The 22,063-nt window shown below is 33.9% G+C and overlaps 1 protein-coding gene across 7 annotated transcripts in view; it reads left to right on the top strand.

The window, feature by feature from the left end:
- The window catches only part of LOC149570353 (V-type proton ATPase subunit a1-like), a 234,424-nt gene that overhangs the window by 183,610 nt on the left and 28,751 nt on the right, over window positions 1-22,063 (top strand). For all 7 annotated transcript variants that reach the window (XR_016362925.1, XM_089822996.1, XM_089822995.1 and 4 more), the window contains exon 11: window positions 6,902-7,055. Coding sequence is in view for 6 of the 7 variants with exons in the window: in XM_089822996.1 (XP_089679122.1) it covers window positions 6,902-7,055 (154 nt within the window). In the remaining variant the exon portion in view is untranslated. The remainder of the gene's footprint in view (window positions 1-6,901; window positions 7,056-22,063) is intronic.

Here is a 22,063-nt window from a genome sequence, read left to right as displayed (position 1 = left end):
GAGAATTAAAGTGACTTATTGATGTCAATGAAGAATCTAAAACAGGGTTGGATGAAAACAATTCCATTTATAGAGTAGATTCATTTTCAAGATTCACCATTGCATTTCAATGTTTAGTGGTTGGAGGTCTCATCTTGAAATCTAACAGAGGGTTCAATATAACTTTATTGAATTTTTTTGGTCCTCCAGGGACAAATTTATTGAGTTTTTATTGTTTATTTATTGCTTTATCAGGGATGCCCTCTTAGGTAATTATTACTTTTTATGCCTTGTTTATATTACAAAATGGTAGATGGGTTGCGTTATGACGTATGCAACTATTTCTCTATTCCTAAACATGTTATCAAATAGGAGTTGAGAATCTGTGGAGAAGATAAATGCTATATGTATTTGTATTTTCAGATGAGAGAAAGATGCCTAACAAAAACAATTTCATATCTGGAAAAGTTTTGTGTGAGCTGAGGGCTTCCAGGGAAGGGATAACCAGAACTCTCTTTCAAAAGAAAATTAAAAAAAAAAAGATAAATTGAAATTTACATTTTTGCAGATAAATACAGTAATTGTTTTCTTTTTCATGAGGATGAATGCAGTATTTGGAGGAGGAATTAGTAGCTTTCAGAGGTGGCACCATCACCTACTTTGAATCCTGAGCTAAGAAAAAGCATGGGAAATGCTATTGTTGCAGCTACGACATCGGGGTTGTAACTATTGAATTCCTTCTTGATAAAATTGGTTCTTTCTACTTCATTGGATGAACAGTAGGATTCAAATGCAACATTCAATCACTGAAATAAGCTCCTCTACTAATTTAATTAAGGAATAAATTCAGGTTGGGGTAGAAAATTGAAGCTGGCACAAGGACCATTGAAGTGAAGTTGACTAGTAGCAATGTTGTCATCATAGGGAATTGAATCCTAGCTACATGATAAATATTTCTGTGAGGAGATTATCAATGAAACAACCAAGAATCTAAAAGCTTTTGGAAAGAATTTACCAAGAGTGAAACAGAGAAAGCAAGATATAGATTCCAAAATTTAGTTTCTTGTCCATTGGTTCCTTGACAGTCATTTGGTGGTCAACTTTAAGCTGGAGCATATCATTTTATTTTAATTTTAAGTTTATGTTTATGATTACTTGACAGATTTTTCAAATTAATGATTTGTGCATGGGAATCATTTTGCAATCTATTTTATAATCTTTGGTAAAACTTCCAACCTTAAAGAAGCAGTTATGGAAAATTGAATGGTCATCCTGTAATATTTATTGAAAAGTTGTCCAAGGAATGTGGATTGAGTATGGAGAGAAGGGGGAAGACAGCAGTGTACTTTATTATCAAACATAAGCTGTTGTACAGGGGCAAATGTGTTTTTGAGCTCTCTTTTCATTGAAGAAGTTCAGGGTGATATGTGACTCTGTGTATATTGTCTATTTATCTTTCCATTTGACTGCATATTTTCTTCTGTGATTTTACAATTGTTTTTCGATGTCTTCTCTGTAATATGAATATCAGACTATGTATGTGTTTATTTCAGAATCTGTGAGTTCTTATCTAGTCATATTTGAAAGGAAATTCTATTCATTCTATTGATTATCATTTGTGAGTACAGAGTAAGTAATCAATGCCTTGTTTGTGTTTGTTCCATTGATTCAAAGTTTGTATTCACATTTGTGTTATGGCTATGCACAGATATTAGCTTTACTTTTCTGCTTTCCGTTCAAAAGCATACCCCAAATAATCTCAAATTGTATCATGCAAGGGGGACGCCCCTCTCAAATGCAGAGGAAAAAAAGCAATAAACTGTAGATCTCTCTACATTTTTGGTGGCGTTTTTCTTTATTGATTGAGCAAATAGAGTTAAAAATCGACTAAATTTTGTAAAGACGGGCCTGTTTACCAACAATGACTAAATACAATATTTTTCATAGTGGTACAACAAAGGGCTTTTTTTCATTTATGTTGAGTTACATTGGTTCTTGTTTTCTGATATATTTTTCTGTTTTATTTGTTGGTTGGGAAAATTAATAAATTTCCAATTCCTGTTTGTATGTCAAGTAGAAAACTGAGAAGTGACAATAAACATCAAAGAAACTAACATGATTAGCGGATTCACCCAGAACAGGGGGAAGTTGAAATTCGATTCACTGTGAATTCGAATTTGGTCAAAAGTCAACTTTAGTCTGAGAAATTTGCCGTAAATGCTTTTCCAAACCATGGGTAAATTTGGAGGGCATTCGCTAGACTTTTTAAATCGCCACGCTAGCCCAGACAGAATTCTGATAATTTTGGGGTGAGTTTGGGGGAAAATATCATTTTGTTGACTTTTCATAAAGTTTTCTTGACCTTTTGCTCGAATCAAACTTCCAAAGCCTAATACAACTTTTGTTTTATAAAGACCTTTTCCCTATTTAATATGTCATTTCTGATTTGTGGAAGGCAGCAACAGTTTTATGAGATTTTAACATTTGTGGAAGACAGGCTACAACAATAGTTTTATGTAGGCAGTGATTTTTGCAAGCCTGGAAGGCAGCGACAATTTAATGGAGGCAGTGAGTATTCCCTTTTACTGTCTTCCAACTTCAAGCTTGGGCAACGATTGTAGGCAGGGACAGTTAGTTTATAACTTAATTGTGAGCTGAAGCCTTTTCTGGGAAATAACAGAGATAAGTGATAATCAAGATAACTTTTGTAGGTCTGCAAATCTCAGTAAATTCAAGTTGTCGTTGTGCTGAAGCTTTTCTTTGGAAAATAACAGAGATAACAAAATAAAATTAGTTCTCTAAGTCTATTTTTCTGCAAGTGTTTCTACTTCTAGCACTGGAAAATCTCCCTTCAAAATAGACATATGCTCTCCACTATGGAAATGGTTCAACCAATACTAGGTGGAGGAGGTTTTTTGTGGATTTGCAGCCATTGGAAAGAGGAATCTAGTAGCTCTTATAGTAGAATAAAAGCAAATTTGTGCTCCATTCCTCGAAAAGGCATTAAATTTTGTATAGGGAAGCCAAGAGTTGATCGGGTGCTACCTAAAACCCTTGTTCCAAACCATATTGTAAACAAAGATAATGAAGAAAAAAACAAGCAGGTGAAGCATCGTGGAGGGAAAAATTCCAATCCCTTGTAAAAGGCTCAAAAAAATACAAAATCATCATCTATGGACTCAACTTCCACTTCCAATGAACTACCCTTAGAGGGCTATCCATTCTTGTGTGCTCCTCAAGAACTAGTTGCAAATAAGAAAGCAAAGGGGCCCTTGGAAATATCATTTCAGAATGAAGGTAGAGACTTTTCCGAGGAAGTCGTAGCAAGATGCATCAATGCAAATGAATTGTCATTTAGTATTGCTTGCTCAATGCATTGGCAAGAAATGGTGAGAGCAAATAATGAGGCTTAAAAGGGGTTCAAGGGCCTGGGTTATGACAAGGTATGCACCACTTCATTGGATAGAGAGGTGATCAATGTAGAGGCTTCCATGCAACCCATCAAGGATTCATGGATTGGAACAAGTGTTACCATAGTATGTAATGGATGGAAAGGTGCAAGAAATCGTCCTTTAGTCAATGTTATTGCAATGTCCACAAGAGGTGTAATATTTCTACAAGTTGTGGATTGTGAAGGGGAGGTGAATGACGGTCCTTTCATCGCAAACATTCTCATCCAAGTCATTGAGCAAGTTGACCCTCAAAGTGTTGTTTAGGAAATAATTGACAATGCCAAGAATTATAGGGTTGTCGGGTTATTAGTTGAGGAGCGCTTCAAACACATTTTTTGGCCATCTTGTGCTATGCACTCACTCTACCTAATGCTATAAAACATTGACACTTAGATTGAGTGGATTAAAAAAATGTTTGAAGATGCACAAGATCCCAATGTTCATCACAAACCACAATATAATGCAAGCCATATATAGACAATTCTTGAAATTGGAGCCCTTCCAAGTAAGTTAAATTATTTAAAAATTTAAACATGGAAATGTAGTCATTTTAGTTTAGTAAAATTTCTATGTTTTTAAATTTAAATATCAATCTTGATTTTAATTTATTATCCTTTTGATCTCTAAATAGGTTGCTGAGGATTGTTTTGCCTCCAATACTATTGTTTTGAGGTGCCTTGTCAAGGTTCAAGAGGCATTATCTAGAATGGTAATCAATGCTAGTTAGTGTGAATGGAGGCAATCTAATAGTGTCAAGGCAGCTGCCATTAAGGCATTGATACCCAGATGACTCTGTGTGGGATCGTGTTCAGTACCTCTTGAAGTTCACTGAGCCTATATTGAGAATGATCGAATGCAGTGACTTGGATAGGCCTTTCTTGGGTGAGGTATATGATTGCATTGACTCCATGATTGAGGATATTAGAAGTATCATAAATGAGAGAGAGGAAGATCCTGATAAAAAGTTCTTTGAGGAATTCCAGGTAATCATGGTAGAGAGATGGAACAAAATGACTACCCCTTTGCATCCACTTGCCTTTGTATTGAGCCCCGGGTTCTATAGTTAATCGATCCTCAAGGGGAGTACCATTAGAGTTGCCCCATAAAGAGATCCTAAAGTTGCTCAAGGGTACAAGGAAGCCCTTTGTAGACTCTTTCCCAGGCACATGCGACCTGCTGTTAGGTCTAAATTCATGAGTTTCTATATACCGATGATTGTGGTGTTGAAGCTCTTGAGGACAAGAACAATGTTGATGCTCATAAATGGCGGTACCTTCATGAACAAATGTACTAGCACTTGTAAACCATTGCCATAAATTTTTTTTCACAACTTTGCTCTTAGGATTCTAATATCTAAATTCTTCTTGATGAATATTGTAACTTATATTTGATTCAAAACTTTTAACTCTCTAATATCAAAATTGTAAATCTTGATAGGTTGCTAGTTCATCATCATCTGAGAGGAAGTAGAGCACATACTCTTTCATCCGCTCAATAAAATGCAACAAACTAAACTCCAAGAAGACAAATAACTTGGTCTTTGTGCTTTCAAACTTGAGGCTCTTAACACAAAGATAATACTTACAAAAAAGGGGAGGCAAACCATTGGGGTGTTGAACCAGATTTTGCAGAATCAGAAGCCTAGTTTGATGCACTTTTAATTGATGATGGTGATGGCAAGGTACTTAGTGATGTTGAGGCCGATTTTGAGGTTGGGCCCGAGGCTGCTAGTACGGATGCTAGTGGCACTTTCTGGGCTTCTAATTTGCAACAGCAGAATGATGATGATTTGTTTGATGATTTTTGATCACTAATGGCTGACTCTTAATATTGACATTATTGTTTTCGAACTGAAACATTGATATTGTGGTGTATTTCAGCATTTTGTTGTCATTTGGACTAAAACATTACTATTTGTGGTGGTGTATTTTGCTAGGTTGCTTTAATATTAGCATAGAGGTGTGTGAACCTATTTGCTGCAGCATATTTTTACATTTATTTACATTAAAAAACTTCTTGTACTTAAAACCGAAAATGAACACAAAACCAACCCCCAACAATTTGGACGAATTTTGAATTCGAATCTTAAGCCCACGTTTGTACTAGAATCCAAACTGGCAACTTAGTTAATAAAAGCAACAGACTTGTATAAGAAACTTCAGCCTTCGAGAGAAAAATATCTATGTCAACGAGTGATCAAAAATAGGTCAGCATAACAGGAAAGTACATCATTTAAAAATAATAAAAGTGTAATATTATTTCCAGTATTTGGGAGAAAATACCATCAGTTATCCCCTTTATCTGAAAATGTTTATCGAAGGTTTGTATCAACAATGAGATCACAAGATGCTTAAAAAATAAACATAATTAGCAATCAAAGCTACCTCTGGCTTAATGTCTGTCTCTACAAGGATTTTGATTAGCCATTATTTGTTATTTTTCATATACAATGTGTCAGACTTTCATTTTAAAATTTGATTCCATGTCTTTATTTGTTTAAAAGTCTTTGTTGTTTTGAGATCTTTAGACATGGCTCAAGTGCGTTAAAGACAAATGTTCTGTGAGTCTTGTATTGAAGGTTGATATCAACAATGAGATGACTAGCCACTTAAAAATGAACAATTTAAGATTACATTTGGCTAAAGGTTGGTCTATACTAGGATTTGAAGCTTGTCTTTGAAATTGCAAGTGAGATTGCAGTAATCCTTTATTTTCTATGAGTCAGACTTTTAATTTTTAATAGACATCTTTATTTTTTAAATAATCAGCATTTGTTTGGAAATCTTAAAGAACGCATCAGCTATTAAGTGAAGTGTTTGGTAAAACTAGTACCCTTTAAACAGTCAGATGAGTTCTCATTTATTGCGGAAGACGTCTTTATCGGTATGTGCATAGAATTTTCTCAGTTAAATCCTAACCAAGAAATGCACTACATATATCAAGTCCAGTGTGTATGATCTTGCACAAAAGGCATCTCTGGTACAGCTTCAAAGTTTTGATAGAAGTAGAGAGTGCAATAATTAACTATTCATATATTGGTCTTTTCTTCCTATGTGATGGATATATAGTAAATGTATTCCTCTACCTTGTTTTGGCTGGATAATGGTTCTCAGCTACAAAATAATAAGCTTTTTGCTGCTCTGAAAAGTCGTGTCTTTGTTGATGTTGAAAATTGGTTGCAATCAAATATTTGGCGATAGTAAAGCACTGGTATTCCAAATTGTAACTATAAGTAATTTTGGAAGAAAAAGGTAAAATAATTTCACTATAGATTTTTACTCTTTATATTCATCAGGTGATTGAAGACCTGATGCAATTATTAGAAGAATATAATTATTCTCTCTGATACAGGATACTTAATATCATACCATTAAGCAAATATTACAATTTTGGGTTTTTTTTTTCGGAAAAATATTTTGGAAGACATGATAATTCTTTGAAATTAATGTGCATATTTGTTAAATTTGCAGCATGGCGAAGTATCGAGAAGCCAATCCTACAGTATATACAATCATCACATTTCCATTTTTGTTTGCTGTTATGTTTGGTGATTGGGGTCATGGACTGTGTTTATTGTTGGCAACATTGGTACTTATTTTGAGAGAGAAGAAACTTGGGCGACAGGTACTGCAGTGATAATGTTACAAATTAGTTGTTTCATAGATCTAAATGCTTATGAATAGCCTAACATTGTAGTGTATGACAAGAAATAAGTTATTTAGTTATGTACTCTGGAGATCACTTATGAATATTCTTTGTGTATGATATTTTCTTTGTTTTACAAAACTATTATGTTCATGGTTGCTTTTATTTGCCTTCGGTTTCCATTAAGGGTGTTTTTTAATTTTAAAATCTATTGCTAACTACCAAACCGTGTGTTTTGAAAACATTAGTATAACTGTTCGAAGTATTTGATGAACAGTCTGGATGCTGAGATTTGTTTGGTGGGGGGGGGGGGGGAGGGGAGGTGAATCAACATAAACTAAAATCACTCGAGCAATCAATTAACTTCAATTTCCACCATATAAAATATTAAGCAAATAAAGAAGTGAAACAACACATGAATACCAAGATTATTATATGCCAAAAACCCAAACTGGGAAAAACCACAGTGAGCACTTGCCCACAAAGAAAATTCACTGGTGTAACTATTCTGATTACAAAGATAAAAAGAGCTCACTGCTTCAGAGTTGCAACCAGAGGCTCATTGCCAATAGAACAATGAATACAGATGGGATCTCACTGCTCCAGACTTGCCAACAGAGGTTCACTGCCGAATTAGCAAGATACTGCAACTTGTGCACCAAGACACACTGTCATAGAAACAGGGCACATTCAACTCTTCACAGTAGATAAAGATAAATTATTCCTGATAATTCAGCTGATCTTTACAACTATGTCAGGCTATCTTTGCCTTGGCTTCTTTATTACATAAACTAACTTTTTCTCTTTTAAAACACTGCTTGTGCATCTTCACATGCTCAATTGCAACTCACATTCTCTTTAACTCTTACATTTTGTCAAAGCACAAACTTTATTTATATAGAATATTGATCATTAAAGTTTACACCAAGGTCAACCATGCCAAAAGGATATTACAATTTAAGTTAGAAGTCAGCCATGACAACAAGAAAATGCAATAAGTTCCCATGCCAAAAATATTCGAACCAAAACATAGAACAAGCTCGGCCAGAAAAGAGATAAAAACACTAGTATCCTTAAGAGTCTCAATATTGCACGTACATTATTCGTCAGTAGTCTTACATGAAAACATAGTTGCCCAAACAATTTTAGACTTTACGTCTATGTAGCAACAACTCTTATTAACATAGAAACAATATATTTGAATAGGAAAAAACTAGTTCCATAGACTCATATTATTTTTCAACCTATCAAAGAATCTTGTACAGTCAACAAGATTGTCATCCAATGTAACATCCCATTTTTTCGGGTCTAATTTATCATTCAACATACTCAAGGAATACAGTTACTACTTCGTTTCATAGGAAGACAGTTATATCATTCATGTTCATGTGAATAAGATTTACTATTAAAAATAGTTAAACAAAAATTCTTAATTAAAAACTTGAATTACCATCAAATGAAATTACCACAGAAATTGAAAACCACATACCTTGTAAAAATGAGTTCGAATCAAACCAGGGATGCTTCTGCAACCACCCGAGTTAGTCCACAAATACACTATAACAATTTCATATGATGACTATCATCTACAAACTGCTATCTTAGAAAAAAGGATAATTACAATTAAATACTACTCTATTTTAAATTAGGGCATCACATACCACTGTATCAATTAGGGCATCATTTACCATCGATTCATTTAGGGCTTTTGATATTGCTATATCACTTAGGGCATCGGCTACCATGGATTCAATTTAGGGCTTTCACGACCATGGATTCAATTAAGGGCTTTCGCGACCACGGATTCAATTTAGGGCTTCCATGACGACAGAATCGCATTGGGCTTCAGATTCCTTTCCTTTCGATTGCTTAACTGTGACAGTAACTCAAGGTTAGAAATATACTTATAGTTGATATGAAAAACAATCCACTATTCTATAACGGTAACAATAAATTAACTCAATTTAATCCTACCTCCACATAACTAAAAATGATACCTGTTTTTGATAAACAATTGAATGCATAGCTTATTTTTGTCTGATGCAAATCCAACATCTTGAGAGAGGTGAAACATTGTCAGGGGCTTAACCACCGAACCTCAGACCACAACATATCTCCACACGATTTCTAACGAGAAAGGCCCTCCCTACCCGGAATAGTTAAGGGTCATCATGCCATCCTTTGGGCTTCCTGGTAATTAACTCACTATATGACTTGGCAACAAAAGATCACAATAACAGGAATATACATGAGCTATTAATTAATTCATATTAAATGATAAATATTGAAATGTCATAACTGATTTTGATTCATTTTATTGATGGTTCCTCTCTCTCACCTCCTCACCCTTTTTTTTGGCTACATAGCCGGGTGGATCCTAGGTGTTAGGAATTCTCAAAACAACCGGTTCTGTCAATTAAACATGCATCCAGCATTTCACTAACAGTGATTACATAATTATGTTGTCTAAAGATCTCAAAATTGAATGTCTAATTAACTCCACCTCTTCACCATATTGCCTGGTGAGTTCAATGGTAATTGGATTTATGATAATATTTTCATCTATGTATGGTTTGAACGAATGTATAACATTCTAAGCTAAATTTAATTGGTGACAACTTTCATTGCATTTCAATCTTTTATATGCATGATTGATACACTCTTATGAATTAAGAAAACATGTATGATATAAGAGTAGTTTCCAATAACTAGAAATCTATTGCTGTCCATGATTTAGTCTGTGATTATATTAGTTCTAGCACGTTGGATTTATCATGATTTCATATTCATCTCCAGATTGAGTATAAATGGAATAGTTTAGATCCTAAACTTCATTGCAATATCCATTTTTCAAATTGAGACAGTTTATAGTTAAAGGGACAATCAACGATAAGAACATATTTGGTGACCTAATATCTTGTAATTGATATCCAACTAGATGATAACTTTATTTCAGATTGTATAATAATTTTATCTAAGAAGAAAAACATTTCAAAGATGATTTACAGAATATTGCACATTTGGATATTATAATGATAAACAGACTCAAATTGGAAAATTACTATGGCAGTCGATTGATCTTGAAAGATTATAATGAACTTGGAAAAAGACGGTAGTTGGCTTCAACCATTATCTTGCAACACTATTAAATAAAAGGCAAATTGAATATGGAAAATGTATGACTTCTTCACAGCTTGTATTCTATAATACAGGAGGAAAATGATATACTTGCAATGAAAGATGATTAACATGTACGTCTGCTACAGGAACGATTACTTATACATTAACAATTATGATGGAATGGAAAACGGTTTCAATGAAATGCAATATAAACCTTACGTGACTTTTCCTGGTTACTAAGTAGCTTGAGTGTTTGGGGAGACCTCCAATCCGTGGCAAGTATACTCAGCCGTATGCAAGTATACACCTGTTGTTACCTCTGCAATTATTTGTATGCTAGATGAGGGGTTCGAATGTGAATGGCTTGAAAGCCGAGAGTGGGGAGAATGCCAAGAGCATGGAAGAATGTTGAGAGCAAGGATGGATGTCCATATACGTTTAAAGGTTTCATATAAATATATTAAATGTTCTTACGACTTCCATCAATTACAAGAAAACCCCTACGAAAATCCAAGATGACCATTCGGATTCCAAATATTAAATTGACTAAGAAGAAACAAAAGAATAAGTTGGAAAGAATTGGAAGATTAAAATTCAAAGATTATAATAATACAATTATTATAATCCGAACATTATTATAATGTACAACTATGAAATTATTAAATGATAATGGTGTCAAATCATTGTTATATTTAAATGAACATTTATAAACAATTTTAAAAATACTATGACAAAAGATAATTTAAAATGCTTTAAGATACGTTTAATATTTTATTCCAATTATTTTAATTAAATTATTAAATAACTCATGCAAGTCTCGCAGATGTATTCTGGCTAGGTCCTTTACCCGTCTACCCAGTGATGGTGATGCCTTGCCTAATTTTTTTTTGACAATGCTTTCACTCCTTCGACATGCTTCTTGCAAGGAAATTCTTCGTAATTAATTTTTATATTATTTAATTATAAATAATCATAACAGTTAACCTTTCATCTTAATTCCATGAATTCGCGATTAATGATCAACTAACATGTCATCTTCACTTGAAATCATAACGACCATCTTACCATTTTGCCAGATTATATTAAATTAAACTGCCAATTGACTTCATGCAAACCTCAACGGCTATATTTCAAGCTAGGTCAAAAATTGGGATGTAACATCCAAGCTATCCAAATACATAACATTTTTCCAATCCATATTTGAATACAAGATAGTATGAACAATCTTTGACAAAACCAAACAATTAATATACTGTTTAGAAAACCATACAATCACCTTTCTATACCACATAATACAAATCTTACCTCTAGAAAATTCTTCATTCTCTTATTGTCATACTGAGAAGGAACTCAACATCCAACCTCAAGGAGGGAATGAATTCTTATGAACTTCTTGTCCTGCATGTTGTCGCCACAAAATGTTAGTAACAACACGAAACTTTTTCAAGTTAGTTTCGCATATCTCAAGTTTGAATTTGATATCCAATTGTTTAATGATGATCGATCAATCGACTTCAATTCGTATATCAAATTGTTTTATTGAAGGCTTTCATCAAACCTTTTTTGTTTTGCTTTTTGTTGAGCCTTCGCTTGATTTTTGAGGCCTTCATCATCCTTTTCTTTGTTTTTGAGTTTGCATTTGTTTTTTTTTAGTCCTTTGGTCTTGCTCATGTCGTGGTTTTCGGTTTTTCCTTCGATTTGGTCTAACTTAGAGTGTAATCAGAGTTGTTAGTCAAGAGATATGACCGTTTTAATGCCTCAAAAGTGGACCTTTTTAATGCAACAATACGAATTAAAAATATCATGTTATATTTTCAATTTGACATTCACTTTTTGAAAAATATAGCTTAAATTCACTTTATGTTATGTTTTTAAGTTACTTTATTATTTAAATTTTCACTTAAAGTAACTATAGTGCACTTTATGTTATAATTTTAAGTTGAGTTACTTTTTGATTTTTCACTTAAGGTCACTATATAAACTATATAGTTTTTAATTAATATAGTTTTAGTTTAATGTTTTATTTTAAAATCAAACGCTCATTTAAATGTTACTTTTAAATGATATATATGTGATATATTTTAAATATGATATATAAATATTTTTAATGCCCCATTAAAATATGCATTGCATTCCAAAAGGTGGCATTTTGACCATGTGCATGTTTTAAAATGTGTTATGCACTCCAATAGGTTCGATTTTCTTTGTTGGGAGTTTTTAAAATATGCATGTCACTCCAAAAGGTCTGATTTTGACCAAAAACATATTTTAAAACATCATGTGCCTTCTAAAAAGTTTGATTTTACAAAGAACACATGCATTTGCTCACCAAGAACCCGATTTTGCTCATTTTGAGAGATTTACTTGAGGTTTTTGCATGAGATCTTCTCCATCAAGGTTGATTTTGTTTGACAATGGTTTTTCTAACATCAAGAATAGATTTATCATGCTGAAAATCGTTTTTGGAAGCTCTATCCTAGGGCACGTTTTTGGAAACAACTCCACATAGATCCATTTTTGACCCTTTTTTTTTGCACAATGATGAATCAATTTGGTGTTTTATGGTGATTGCATTGTATATTGATGCACATTTTGACCTTTAATGATCAAAATGTAATCATCATGCTTCTTGGTGAAACACGTTTTCACCAAAAATGTTGGATCATGGAGCATGAATTGGACACGTTTTGACATCTTTCAACAATAACTCCTTGCTTTCTGCTCTCTCCCATTCAAATTTGCAAAGTTGAAAAAGTCTAAGTGTTTTTGAAGACATTTTCAACGTTGGAGCATCTTTTTCCTTCATATTTGGCACTTAATCTTCATGTAAGTGGACTTATTCTTTCTTGCTATTTAATTTTTGCTTATCTTGCTGATTTTATGCACATTGTTGCTTGATAATTGCCACTTGTTGAAATCAATGCCATGGAAAGTACATTTTTCCTTTAAAAATGAAGAAATTGTTCATTTTTTTGTTTTTGGTTTTTCCCCAATTTCCAAATTCGAATTTTGTGTGTTGAAGTGCATTGCATTTTTACATGTTTGAGTCACTTTCCAAAGGTACGCTTTTCTTTTGAGTTTTTGTGTTTTGTTTTTGGTTGCCGGTTTTCTCCACTTTGGAGAAGTCACAAGTTCTTTCCCAAGAACTTGTTTCACTTCATGCAAAAGCATCATGACGTTTTACTTCCATCTTACATGTCACAACACTTCGCATCTCATCCGACAAATGCAATTACATGTTTTCTATTTCATTCACCATTCGCACATGCATGTAATCCCATTTTCCTCTTCCATTTTCACTCATCTCACTTTCCGCATCGATTCGTACGACACGATTACACGAATATTTTTACGTGTAATAGCATCTCAAAGGTCTGATTTTGACTAAAAGTCATTTTTTGAAAAGTCAAAAAGATGCCATTTTCATCTTCCATGTACTTTGACTTCACCTTTTCACCAAAGATGACTATAAAGCTCATTATCCTCTCTTCCATTTTCCATTTCCATCTCTCCATATGCATTTGCACCTTCACGAGCAAATACATGTTTCCACATCTTTCCATGCTTTGCACTTCATCCTCCATTCGCACTTGCATGTAATGTGCATCCTCCATCTGCATTCGCATTTCATCTCACTTTTCATCTCCTATTACATGTTTCACTTACATGTACTCATTTTTCATGCAATAATGCCTTGAAAACCCTAAATCATGTTCAAAATCAGCAATCTTCATTCACACGCACTTCCATGTGTTCCACATTCACACATTTTCATTTCATTCCATCTTCCATTTTCCACCTTCATAACACTTACATTCCATATTCCGTTCATTTCATCTTCATTCACTGCATATGCATGATGATTTCCTTTTGAGATCATTTCATCGAATCTACAAAGTCTCCAAATCTGTTTCCAATCCTTTGTTGCTGATCCCAAATCAACTTGTATGGCGATTCCTTCTGATGATGTGTTTATGTTTTGAGATTTTGTGTTGTAGTGCAAACACAAGAGATGCCCTCATCATCAAAATCCAAAGGAAAGATGAAATATCAATACGATAAAGAGTTGGCTCATGGAACTCCATCATTAGTTGTATCTGTTCTTGATAATGTAATGGACGCAATGATTGGTCACGAGGACATGGCTGATTTTCTGTGAAGAGTTGAAAATCCTGTTGGTCACGATATGAAGCGCATAAAAAGAAGTAAGATTCACTTGGTGTTCGTATTTCCTATAGCAGCCATGAAACCTGACTTTGTTCTTGGATGTGCACGACGTTTTACTCCAAAATCAAAGATTATCAAGGATGCTGATGACAAGGTTGTCATTACCCTTGATTCAGAGGTCATCAAACAAATTTTCAAGGTACCACATAAAGTAGAGTGCGCAAATCTAATCAAGGAATCATCTTTGGCATGCTGGAATGGGCAGAAAGGTGATTATCGGAAGTATGTCAACCAATACTAGTTAGATAATAAAAAGAACAAGTTCTCACGATGGCCAAAGATCGTTCATTGATCTAATTTTAAACAAGAGTACAAGAATCTCATCATCCTTCTCAACAGAGTTTGTGGTCTCAAAGATTCTATTGATTTCGAGCCATGGATGTACAAATTCATCTTTCAAATCATAGAAAACAAAGAACACATCTTTTGGGGAGAGCTAATCAGTACTGCACTTTGCCAGCAGATTGGAAATGTGGGAACTTTAGTGCCCTTCTACATGAATTCTTACATTGTTTACATTGCTTTTGCCATGTGATCTTTCTTTGGTCTCTCAACCAAGGGAGATTGTCTTTAGGTTCCTGTTTGGGATTACCATGACCAAATCACTCAGGCAAATAGTAAATTTCATTACAGAAGAGTCCAAGATGCCTTCTTTGGGCATTTTTGGTGTTTATTTGATAGACAGTTATCTGTCAAGAGAGTATTTGATGCAGCATGGGAAAAGGTGAATCAATACGGCTGTATTTTCATCAATTTCTAACTTTTACATACTTAAAGAGTTGGGTATTTTAAAGGCGAATCGTATACTTTACCTAGGTATGCTATAGACCGAATCATCTTGATGGAGCCAGCTAGACAAACTCATGGTTGTCAAACTGATCAGCATGCTATGCATAGGCCTAGTTTCGACATTACCTCAGCTAAACCCTTGGCGATTGACAACTATTCAATAAATTATGTGCGCAAAGCAAAGAACATGGAAGCAGAGTTGTAGTTGATCACCTTAGAAAAGTTCAAGGCCAGATTTGACTTTAATTATTGAGAGATGAATTCTCAAATGAAAAGAGCTTATACGTATGTTCATCTCATTGAGAACATCTTGATTGATATGAGAACAGAGCTTGATATAATGACAATGGACTACTATAGATTAACCCTGCAACAGATAATTGATCTCAACATGTTGGAGATCCCTTCAGATTTCCAAGTTGACGACGATGTCAACATTCTTGATCCGGAGTTTCATCGTGTTGTTTTTGATAAAAAGTGCCCTTTTCCTATTCAGTGGCAACAGAAGGAAGGTACATCTATCATGGATAGATTTCAATCCATATTGGTAAACACTAACAAATGACTGAAAAATAAAGACCTTAAAAGAGTTAATCCTAAGATGGTATTGGATTGTGGAAGCTTTGGCCCTCTTGGTAGGAAGTCACAGTTAGAGATTATAGGGAAAGATGGTGCCTCATCTTATGATGCTAAGGGTTCCTTCAAATTGAAATTAAACGGTAGAAAAGGATCTAAATCTTCTCAAATATTTGAACCAGTTCAAGTGTCAGACGAAGAATCAGAAGAGGAACTAGAGACAAAATCAAATGAAGAAGGGGAAGTCATGATCATATCTCCCCCAAAGCCTACACAAACTTGTGCACCATCTATTCATGAAGCACCTTTTTTGGATGAGGTAGATAACGATGTGGATTCATTCTCCATGGTTTTCACTCCTATTCTAGTCCCGAAAGTTAATACAATGGCCCTTCCTATTTTTTCTGCTGCTCTTCTCATTTCTGCAAATGAACAATATGAGCATTTGGCAAATGTATTTGAGGATTTTCCAATTCTCACAAGTGGTCAAGTTTCCTAACTTGATACTTCTTTGACAGGTTTTGAGCTTTTCATAACAGAGTCCTCTCAGCATGTTCCTATGCCTTAAGTTGTGCAAACTAAATCTTGCTCTGCTACAATGGAAATACAATTTGGATCAATGCCAATGGTCTCCACTGTATCTGCTTCTACAGATGAAGGTTTCAATTTGCTTGCATGGTTGAGCAGAATAACAACAAAGAGAAGAAAAGTGGTTGTACCTCTGAATAATCTCCCTGTCAAGAAGACCAAATCTAAATCTTTGAAAGATAAGATTGTTTCAAGGATTTTGGTTGATTCAAATAAGATCAAGTTTGTTGAAGTTGCTAAGCCCTTGGTGGAGAAACTTGCAAAAGAACTTACTTGTTCTGATTACAAGTTCACTAAGGTTGAAATTGGAAAACAATCACGTCTAAGTTGTTTATAAGATGCTCAAGATGCATTGGCTGGTGTATCAAAGAGCAATCATGAGCTATGAGAAAAGAAAAGTCAACTAAAACAAGAAGTTTCTCGCCTGAATGAGGTCATTCGGCAACAATCGTCTCAAAGTGTTGTTGCTATGTCTTAAACATCCAAAGAGAGAAAGCTGATTGAAGCTGCCAAATTTTGGATAGGAGAATTCATCTCTGAAGGAGTCTGAGTCATCATGGAGACATTTGCAGTTCTTAAGCGTGTCAAAGAGATAAATGGAATAGAGCAAAACTTGATCTCTTCTTTGACTCGAGAAGCAGATAATTTGAAGAAAATCCTGAATGATTGGGATGGAATGGCAAGTTTTGATCTATATGCTTTGGTCTCATCTGACATTCTTCCATCATGTGAAATGTTCCTCAAATTTCAAGGACTTATTAGTTACAAAGAGGAAATATTGAGGAAGCTGATCATAAAGTTGTAGGCAACACTTGGAGATTGTCAAGCAGTTGAAATAGGTGTTACTTTTGATTTGAACAGATGGGATGCCATGTTATTGATGAGTCTAGTAATCTTAGTGCAGTTGAAAGGGTAAGCTCAAAATATATGATTAGGATCAATGTCGATGTAGATTCTGAAGACTTTGGTTCACACAAAATGAACAAGTTTGTCTTGTATAAACCCTTGACAAAACACTTGTTAGATTCTATGGCAGCAAATTCCAAAGTTTTGAAATCAGTATATGTAGATGCAGTGAGGATCGAAGCCATATCAAAGACCATGGAAATTGTTGATCTTCCCACAGTGCGTCATATCATTGTTAAATTCAAGGCACTAAGAAACAATCTTTAAGATTGTTATTTTTGTTTTTATTTCGTGTTTGTAGGTCTAAGAGGATGCATTATATGAAAATGTGTAATTACATGTAATGTGAGTTACATGTATGTAAAAAGATGTAAAGGGAGTTGCATGTGCAATTGCATGTAACCCTATATTTTCTCTTTTAGTTAGACTAGGTCAAATTTGGTTGAGTTGCTCCCACTTTTTCCTTCACCTTTTTTTCAACTCCTATACCTATATAAAGGAGTGCCCCCTCATTGTAAAATCATCATTATCTTTATGAAAGAGAGCTTTGGAGAAATTGTGCTAGTAGAACTTTGTTTGTGTAAGCACTATTTTGAGAGAAAGTGAATACAAAGGAGCATTTGAAACTTAACTTTGATTAAGTGAGATTGTTACGTGTGAGATATAAGCTTTGTCTATATTTCATCTAAGTTATCTTTCATTCATGTTATTTTGTGTTTTGGGTAATTGTATCTTGTGAATTGAATATAAAAAGAGTTAAGAAGCAATATAAAAAGAGTTAAGAAGCAATTGAAGCCAGAGCTGTGATCAGCAGCAATTGTGGAAATATATAGCTAGAAGCTTTGTCTGTAGCTTATACTTCTTTTTTAATTTGCAAAATAGTTAAGTTATTTTTACTTTTAGGAGTCTTTATGCCCTTATTGTAAAGCTTTTCCATTTAGAAGTACGACTTGACTTAAATTCAAACCTCAGCTAGCCTTTTGAGTTAGTGAAGGTTTATTGGTATCACTATTTCCAGCTCTTGATAAAAGGGTAGTTAGAGAGTCACCCTGCCCATTACTCGCTCCACGAGTAAGTGAATTCTTTCTTGAAAGATAAGAAGAAAGGATATTGGTAACACCCATTTTGTAAAATCTCTTGACTTCTTGCTTACCTTGAGTTGATCCAAGGAATGGTGAGAAGGGGGAGCCTTCCTTTAAGGTAGGAGAGTCTCACATGTTGTGGCTGGTTATCCTATTTTGCTACTAGATTTTTACCCAAAACTATCAGTTGCAAAATATCCACCCAATAGAACTGACCCACTCCTCGTCCCCTCAGACTTTCAATTTCAGTCATTTAATAGAGGAGGAAACAAGATTCAAAATTAATGCCAGACCACTATAAAAAACTATAACGAAGTAATTTGAAAATATTTGCTTGTTATTAATAGTGATCAAGACATCAATTTATACAAGAGACTGAAAGATGCTTCCTTAAGAAACAATCATAAAGAATAGAAACATTCTATTCCGAAAACATAAAACTAAATATTAGAAGCATTCTAATATTTATAGAAACATTCTAATATTTATAGAAGATTACAATAGATAACCATTAGATACTTTAGAGAAATAATAGAAACTATCTATTATCATAATGAAAACGCCTCATGTGTTCCACATTAAATATATCTTGTTCCTTTCTTCTTAGTCTTCTACGATCATCTAACAATTATCCTATTTTTCCATATTCTTGCAGCTCCTTGCAATTTGTCATGTCATATTACATTTATAGCAAACCACACCGTCCTTTTTCACTTTCATCAATTTATTATTCTTGATACTAATATTTATACTGCATTCAACCTTTCTGTGTCCATATCTATTACAACAATAGCAGTGTCCATTGGAATTCTTATCATTTCTATTCTCATTCACTTGATTGAAGTTACCAAATTTACTCTCTATTTGCTTTAAACTACCTTATGCCCTAACTTATTGCAATGATAGCATCTTTTGTTAATAGTATAACTCCTTTTCAAACTATTACATTATTAGCTCCATGCCTTTCTTTATTGAAAGAAAAATAGATTTTATGAAAAAATGAGTACCTAAAAATTTAAAATGAATAAGAGGTCTTCAATTCATCAGCCCTATTCTGTTTTTTGTCTGCATCTGATGTATTTTCTGATTACAAAGATAAAAGGAGCTCATTGCAGAAGTCTTGCAACCAGAGACTCACTGCTAATACAACCATAAATACAAATAGGAGCTCACTACTCCGGACATGCAAACAGAGGCTTGCTACTAAAGTAGCAAGATACTGCAAATAGCATGTGCATCCAAGACACATTATCCTAGGGACAAGGTACATATAACTCTTTACAATAGAGAAAAAGTAATCTCTTAATAATGCAATTGATTCACACAACTCTGTCACACTGTCTCTATCTTTGCTTCTCTATTACACAATCTAACTGCTGCTCTTTCGAAAAATCTGCTTGTAGATTTTCACACACTCGATTACAAGACACTCTCTCTTACACTATTATACTTTGCCAAAACACAAACTATGCTTATATACAACATAGTTCATTGAAGTTTACAACAAAGTCAGCCATGCCAAAAGGATATTACAATTCAAAATACAAGTTGGCCATGACAACAACAAAATGCAATAAGGTCCCATGCTGAAAGCATCCACATGAAAATATAGAATGGACACAATTGGATAGAGATAAACTTCAAATATAGGTCATACATGGCACACATCCATCCAGATAAGAGAGAAACATTAAATGTAAAACACAGACCTAAATCCCGTAGCATGATCCACCCTAGGGGAGACAGGACCACGGACATACTACAGATAGCCCAATGCCAGATCCACAATTACGAGAACAAACTCGCCATCTCATATGTGTAGAAACACACTTAGCCAAAGAATCACCTAACTTGCCAACTATATTTGGATCCCCATACACCATGGTGAGATCCACATGCCACATTGTAACAACATTATTGATTGCTAATTGTTCATAGTGGACAACTTGACATCATTATTTTTGACCTAAAACATTAATATGGTGGTATATTTTGGTATTTTTCTACATTATTTAAGCTAAAAGTTTTAATATATATCATGATAGTCAAGTTTTAACTATTATTATAGTGGTTTATTTTATAATTTTATTTGTCTATTAGCATACTGGTGTATTATTAACTTAATTAACGCTGCATATATATATACTTTTATTTTATATATTTTTGGTCCAAAAGATCCCAAAACAAGCCTAACCCCTAGAAAAAAAATTTAGTCGAATCCATCGACGGAAAGTTCAAACCTGAACCCAATCCCAAATCAAGATCAACAACTTATATTTTTCTTTCACATTGCAATCATAAACTTGAACCAACAATTTATATTTTTCTTTGACATCGCGACTACAAAAACTAAAATTTATCTTCTCGAAGACTTCATAAATTTCTTACCAAACCATTGAAGTGCTGGTGCAAAATTGGAGTGACTATGTCAATTCATTAGTTAGGGTAGATCTCACTACTAAAACCAATCTTCTCCAAGAGGGTTTTGTCCTTAGGAAGTTGATATGAACCAAGTTCAATCTCCAGAATGAAAAGGATTTTCAAATAGAGGAATTTTAGACTTCAATATGCCAAATGAGCTCTCAAACCTCCTATTTATAAGTTTTTCAAGGAACTTTATAGAAAATCCTTTATAAAATCAATTTATTAATTTAATAAACCTTACAACTCCGAAATTGATTTATCATAATTTTAAAAGATTTATTTCACCTTAAGTTCTTTTTAAAACTTAGGTGTAAATATTAAAATAATTTCTACATTCTTACAAAAACTAAGGTATCGAAAATGGAGAATTGAACATTTTAGAACAAATTGAAGTTGATGCATGATAACTGATGCTGGCACAAGCTTATCCTATTAACCATAGTTTACAAACTTTCTGAATACTCCCTAATTTGTTGAGTACTTTCTATGTTTTTTGCTTGGCAAGTTAAGTCTCACAGTTTTATAGACTCAAAAAACCATGGATAAAAATGACAATGCAGGTAAAATGCTGGTTAAAATGTGCTTTTTGCATGCTGATTTTGCTATAAAACAATGCATTTTCTCTTTTAGGATGTTAATTTTTAATTTAATACGTTTTGCAATTGAATTTTAAGAGAGAAAAAGTTTCTTTATGAGATTTTAGTTTTTTGTTCCTTCTAAGTTTTTGAGTTTTTGCTGAGTTTTCATCAAGTTTTCTCCGATATTATGCCGAGTTGAAAATTTTAGGCTTGCAGAGTACTCTTTGAGTCCAAGTTTGCAAACTATGCTATGAACAATATTGTTTTCTGAGGACCAAAGAGAACAAACCTAGAAAAGCCCATAAAGGTAGGTGTCATTTAATTGTTTAATATAAATAGTAATTTTCTTTGAAGACCGAAGAGAACAAACCTAGGAAAGCCCAAAAAGGATGGTGTCATGTAATCATTCACTATAAATTGTAGCTTTCTTAGCAGACCGAAACAAAAACAAACCCAAAATATCCAACAGATTTGGTGCTATGTGACCACTTACTATAAATCGCAGTTTGGTGTCATGTCACTGTAAATAGCAGTGTTCTCCAAGGACCAAAGAGAACTAACTCAAAGAAAACCAAAAAGGGTTGTTTCATGCATCTACTTCCTATAAATCAGTGTTACAAGACTCAAACTCGGAAAGCTGATTTTTCATTTGGACTCAGATTCAGACTGGACTTGTGTATTCAGCAAATGCCAAAAA

The sequence above is a fragment of the Cupressus sempervirens genome, chromosome 3 (assembly GCF_028749045.1).
Source record: "Cupressus sempervirens isolate cs-2001-9-10 chromosome 3, ASM2874904v1, whole genome shotgun sequence".
In the NCBI taxonomy this organism is placed as follows: Eukaryota; Viridiplantae; Streptophyta; class Pinopsida; order Cupressales; family Cupressaceae; genus Cupressus; species Cupressus sempervirens.
The sequence above is the reverse complement of the archived record's forward strand: the minus strand, read 5'-3'. Positions and strand labels throughout refer to the sequence as shown.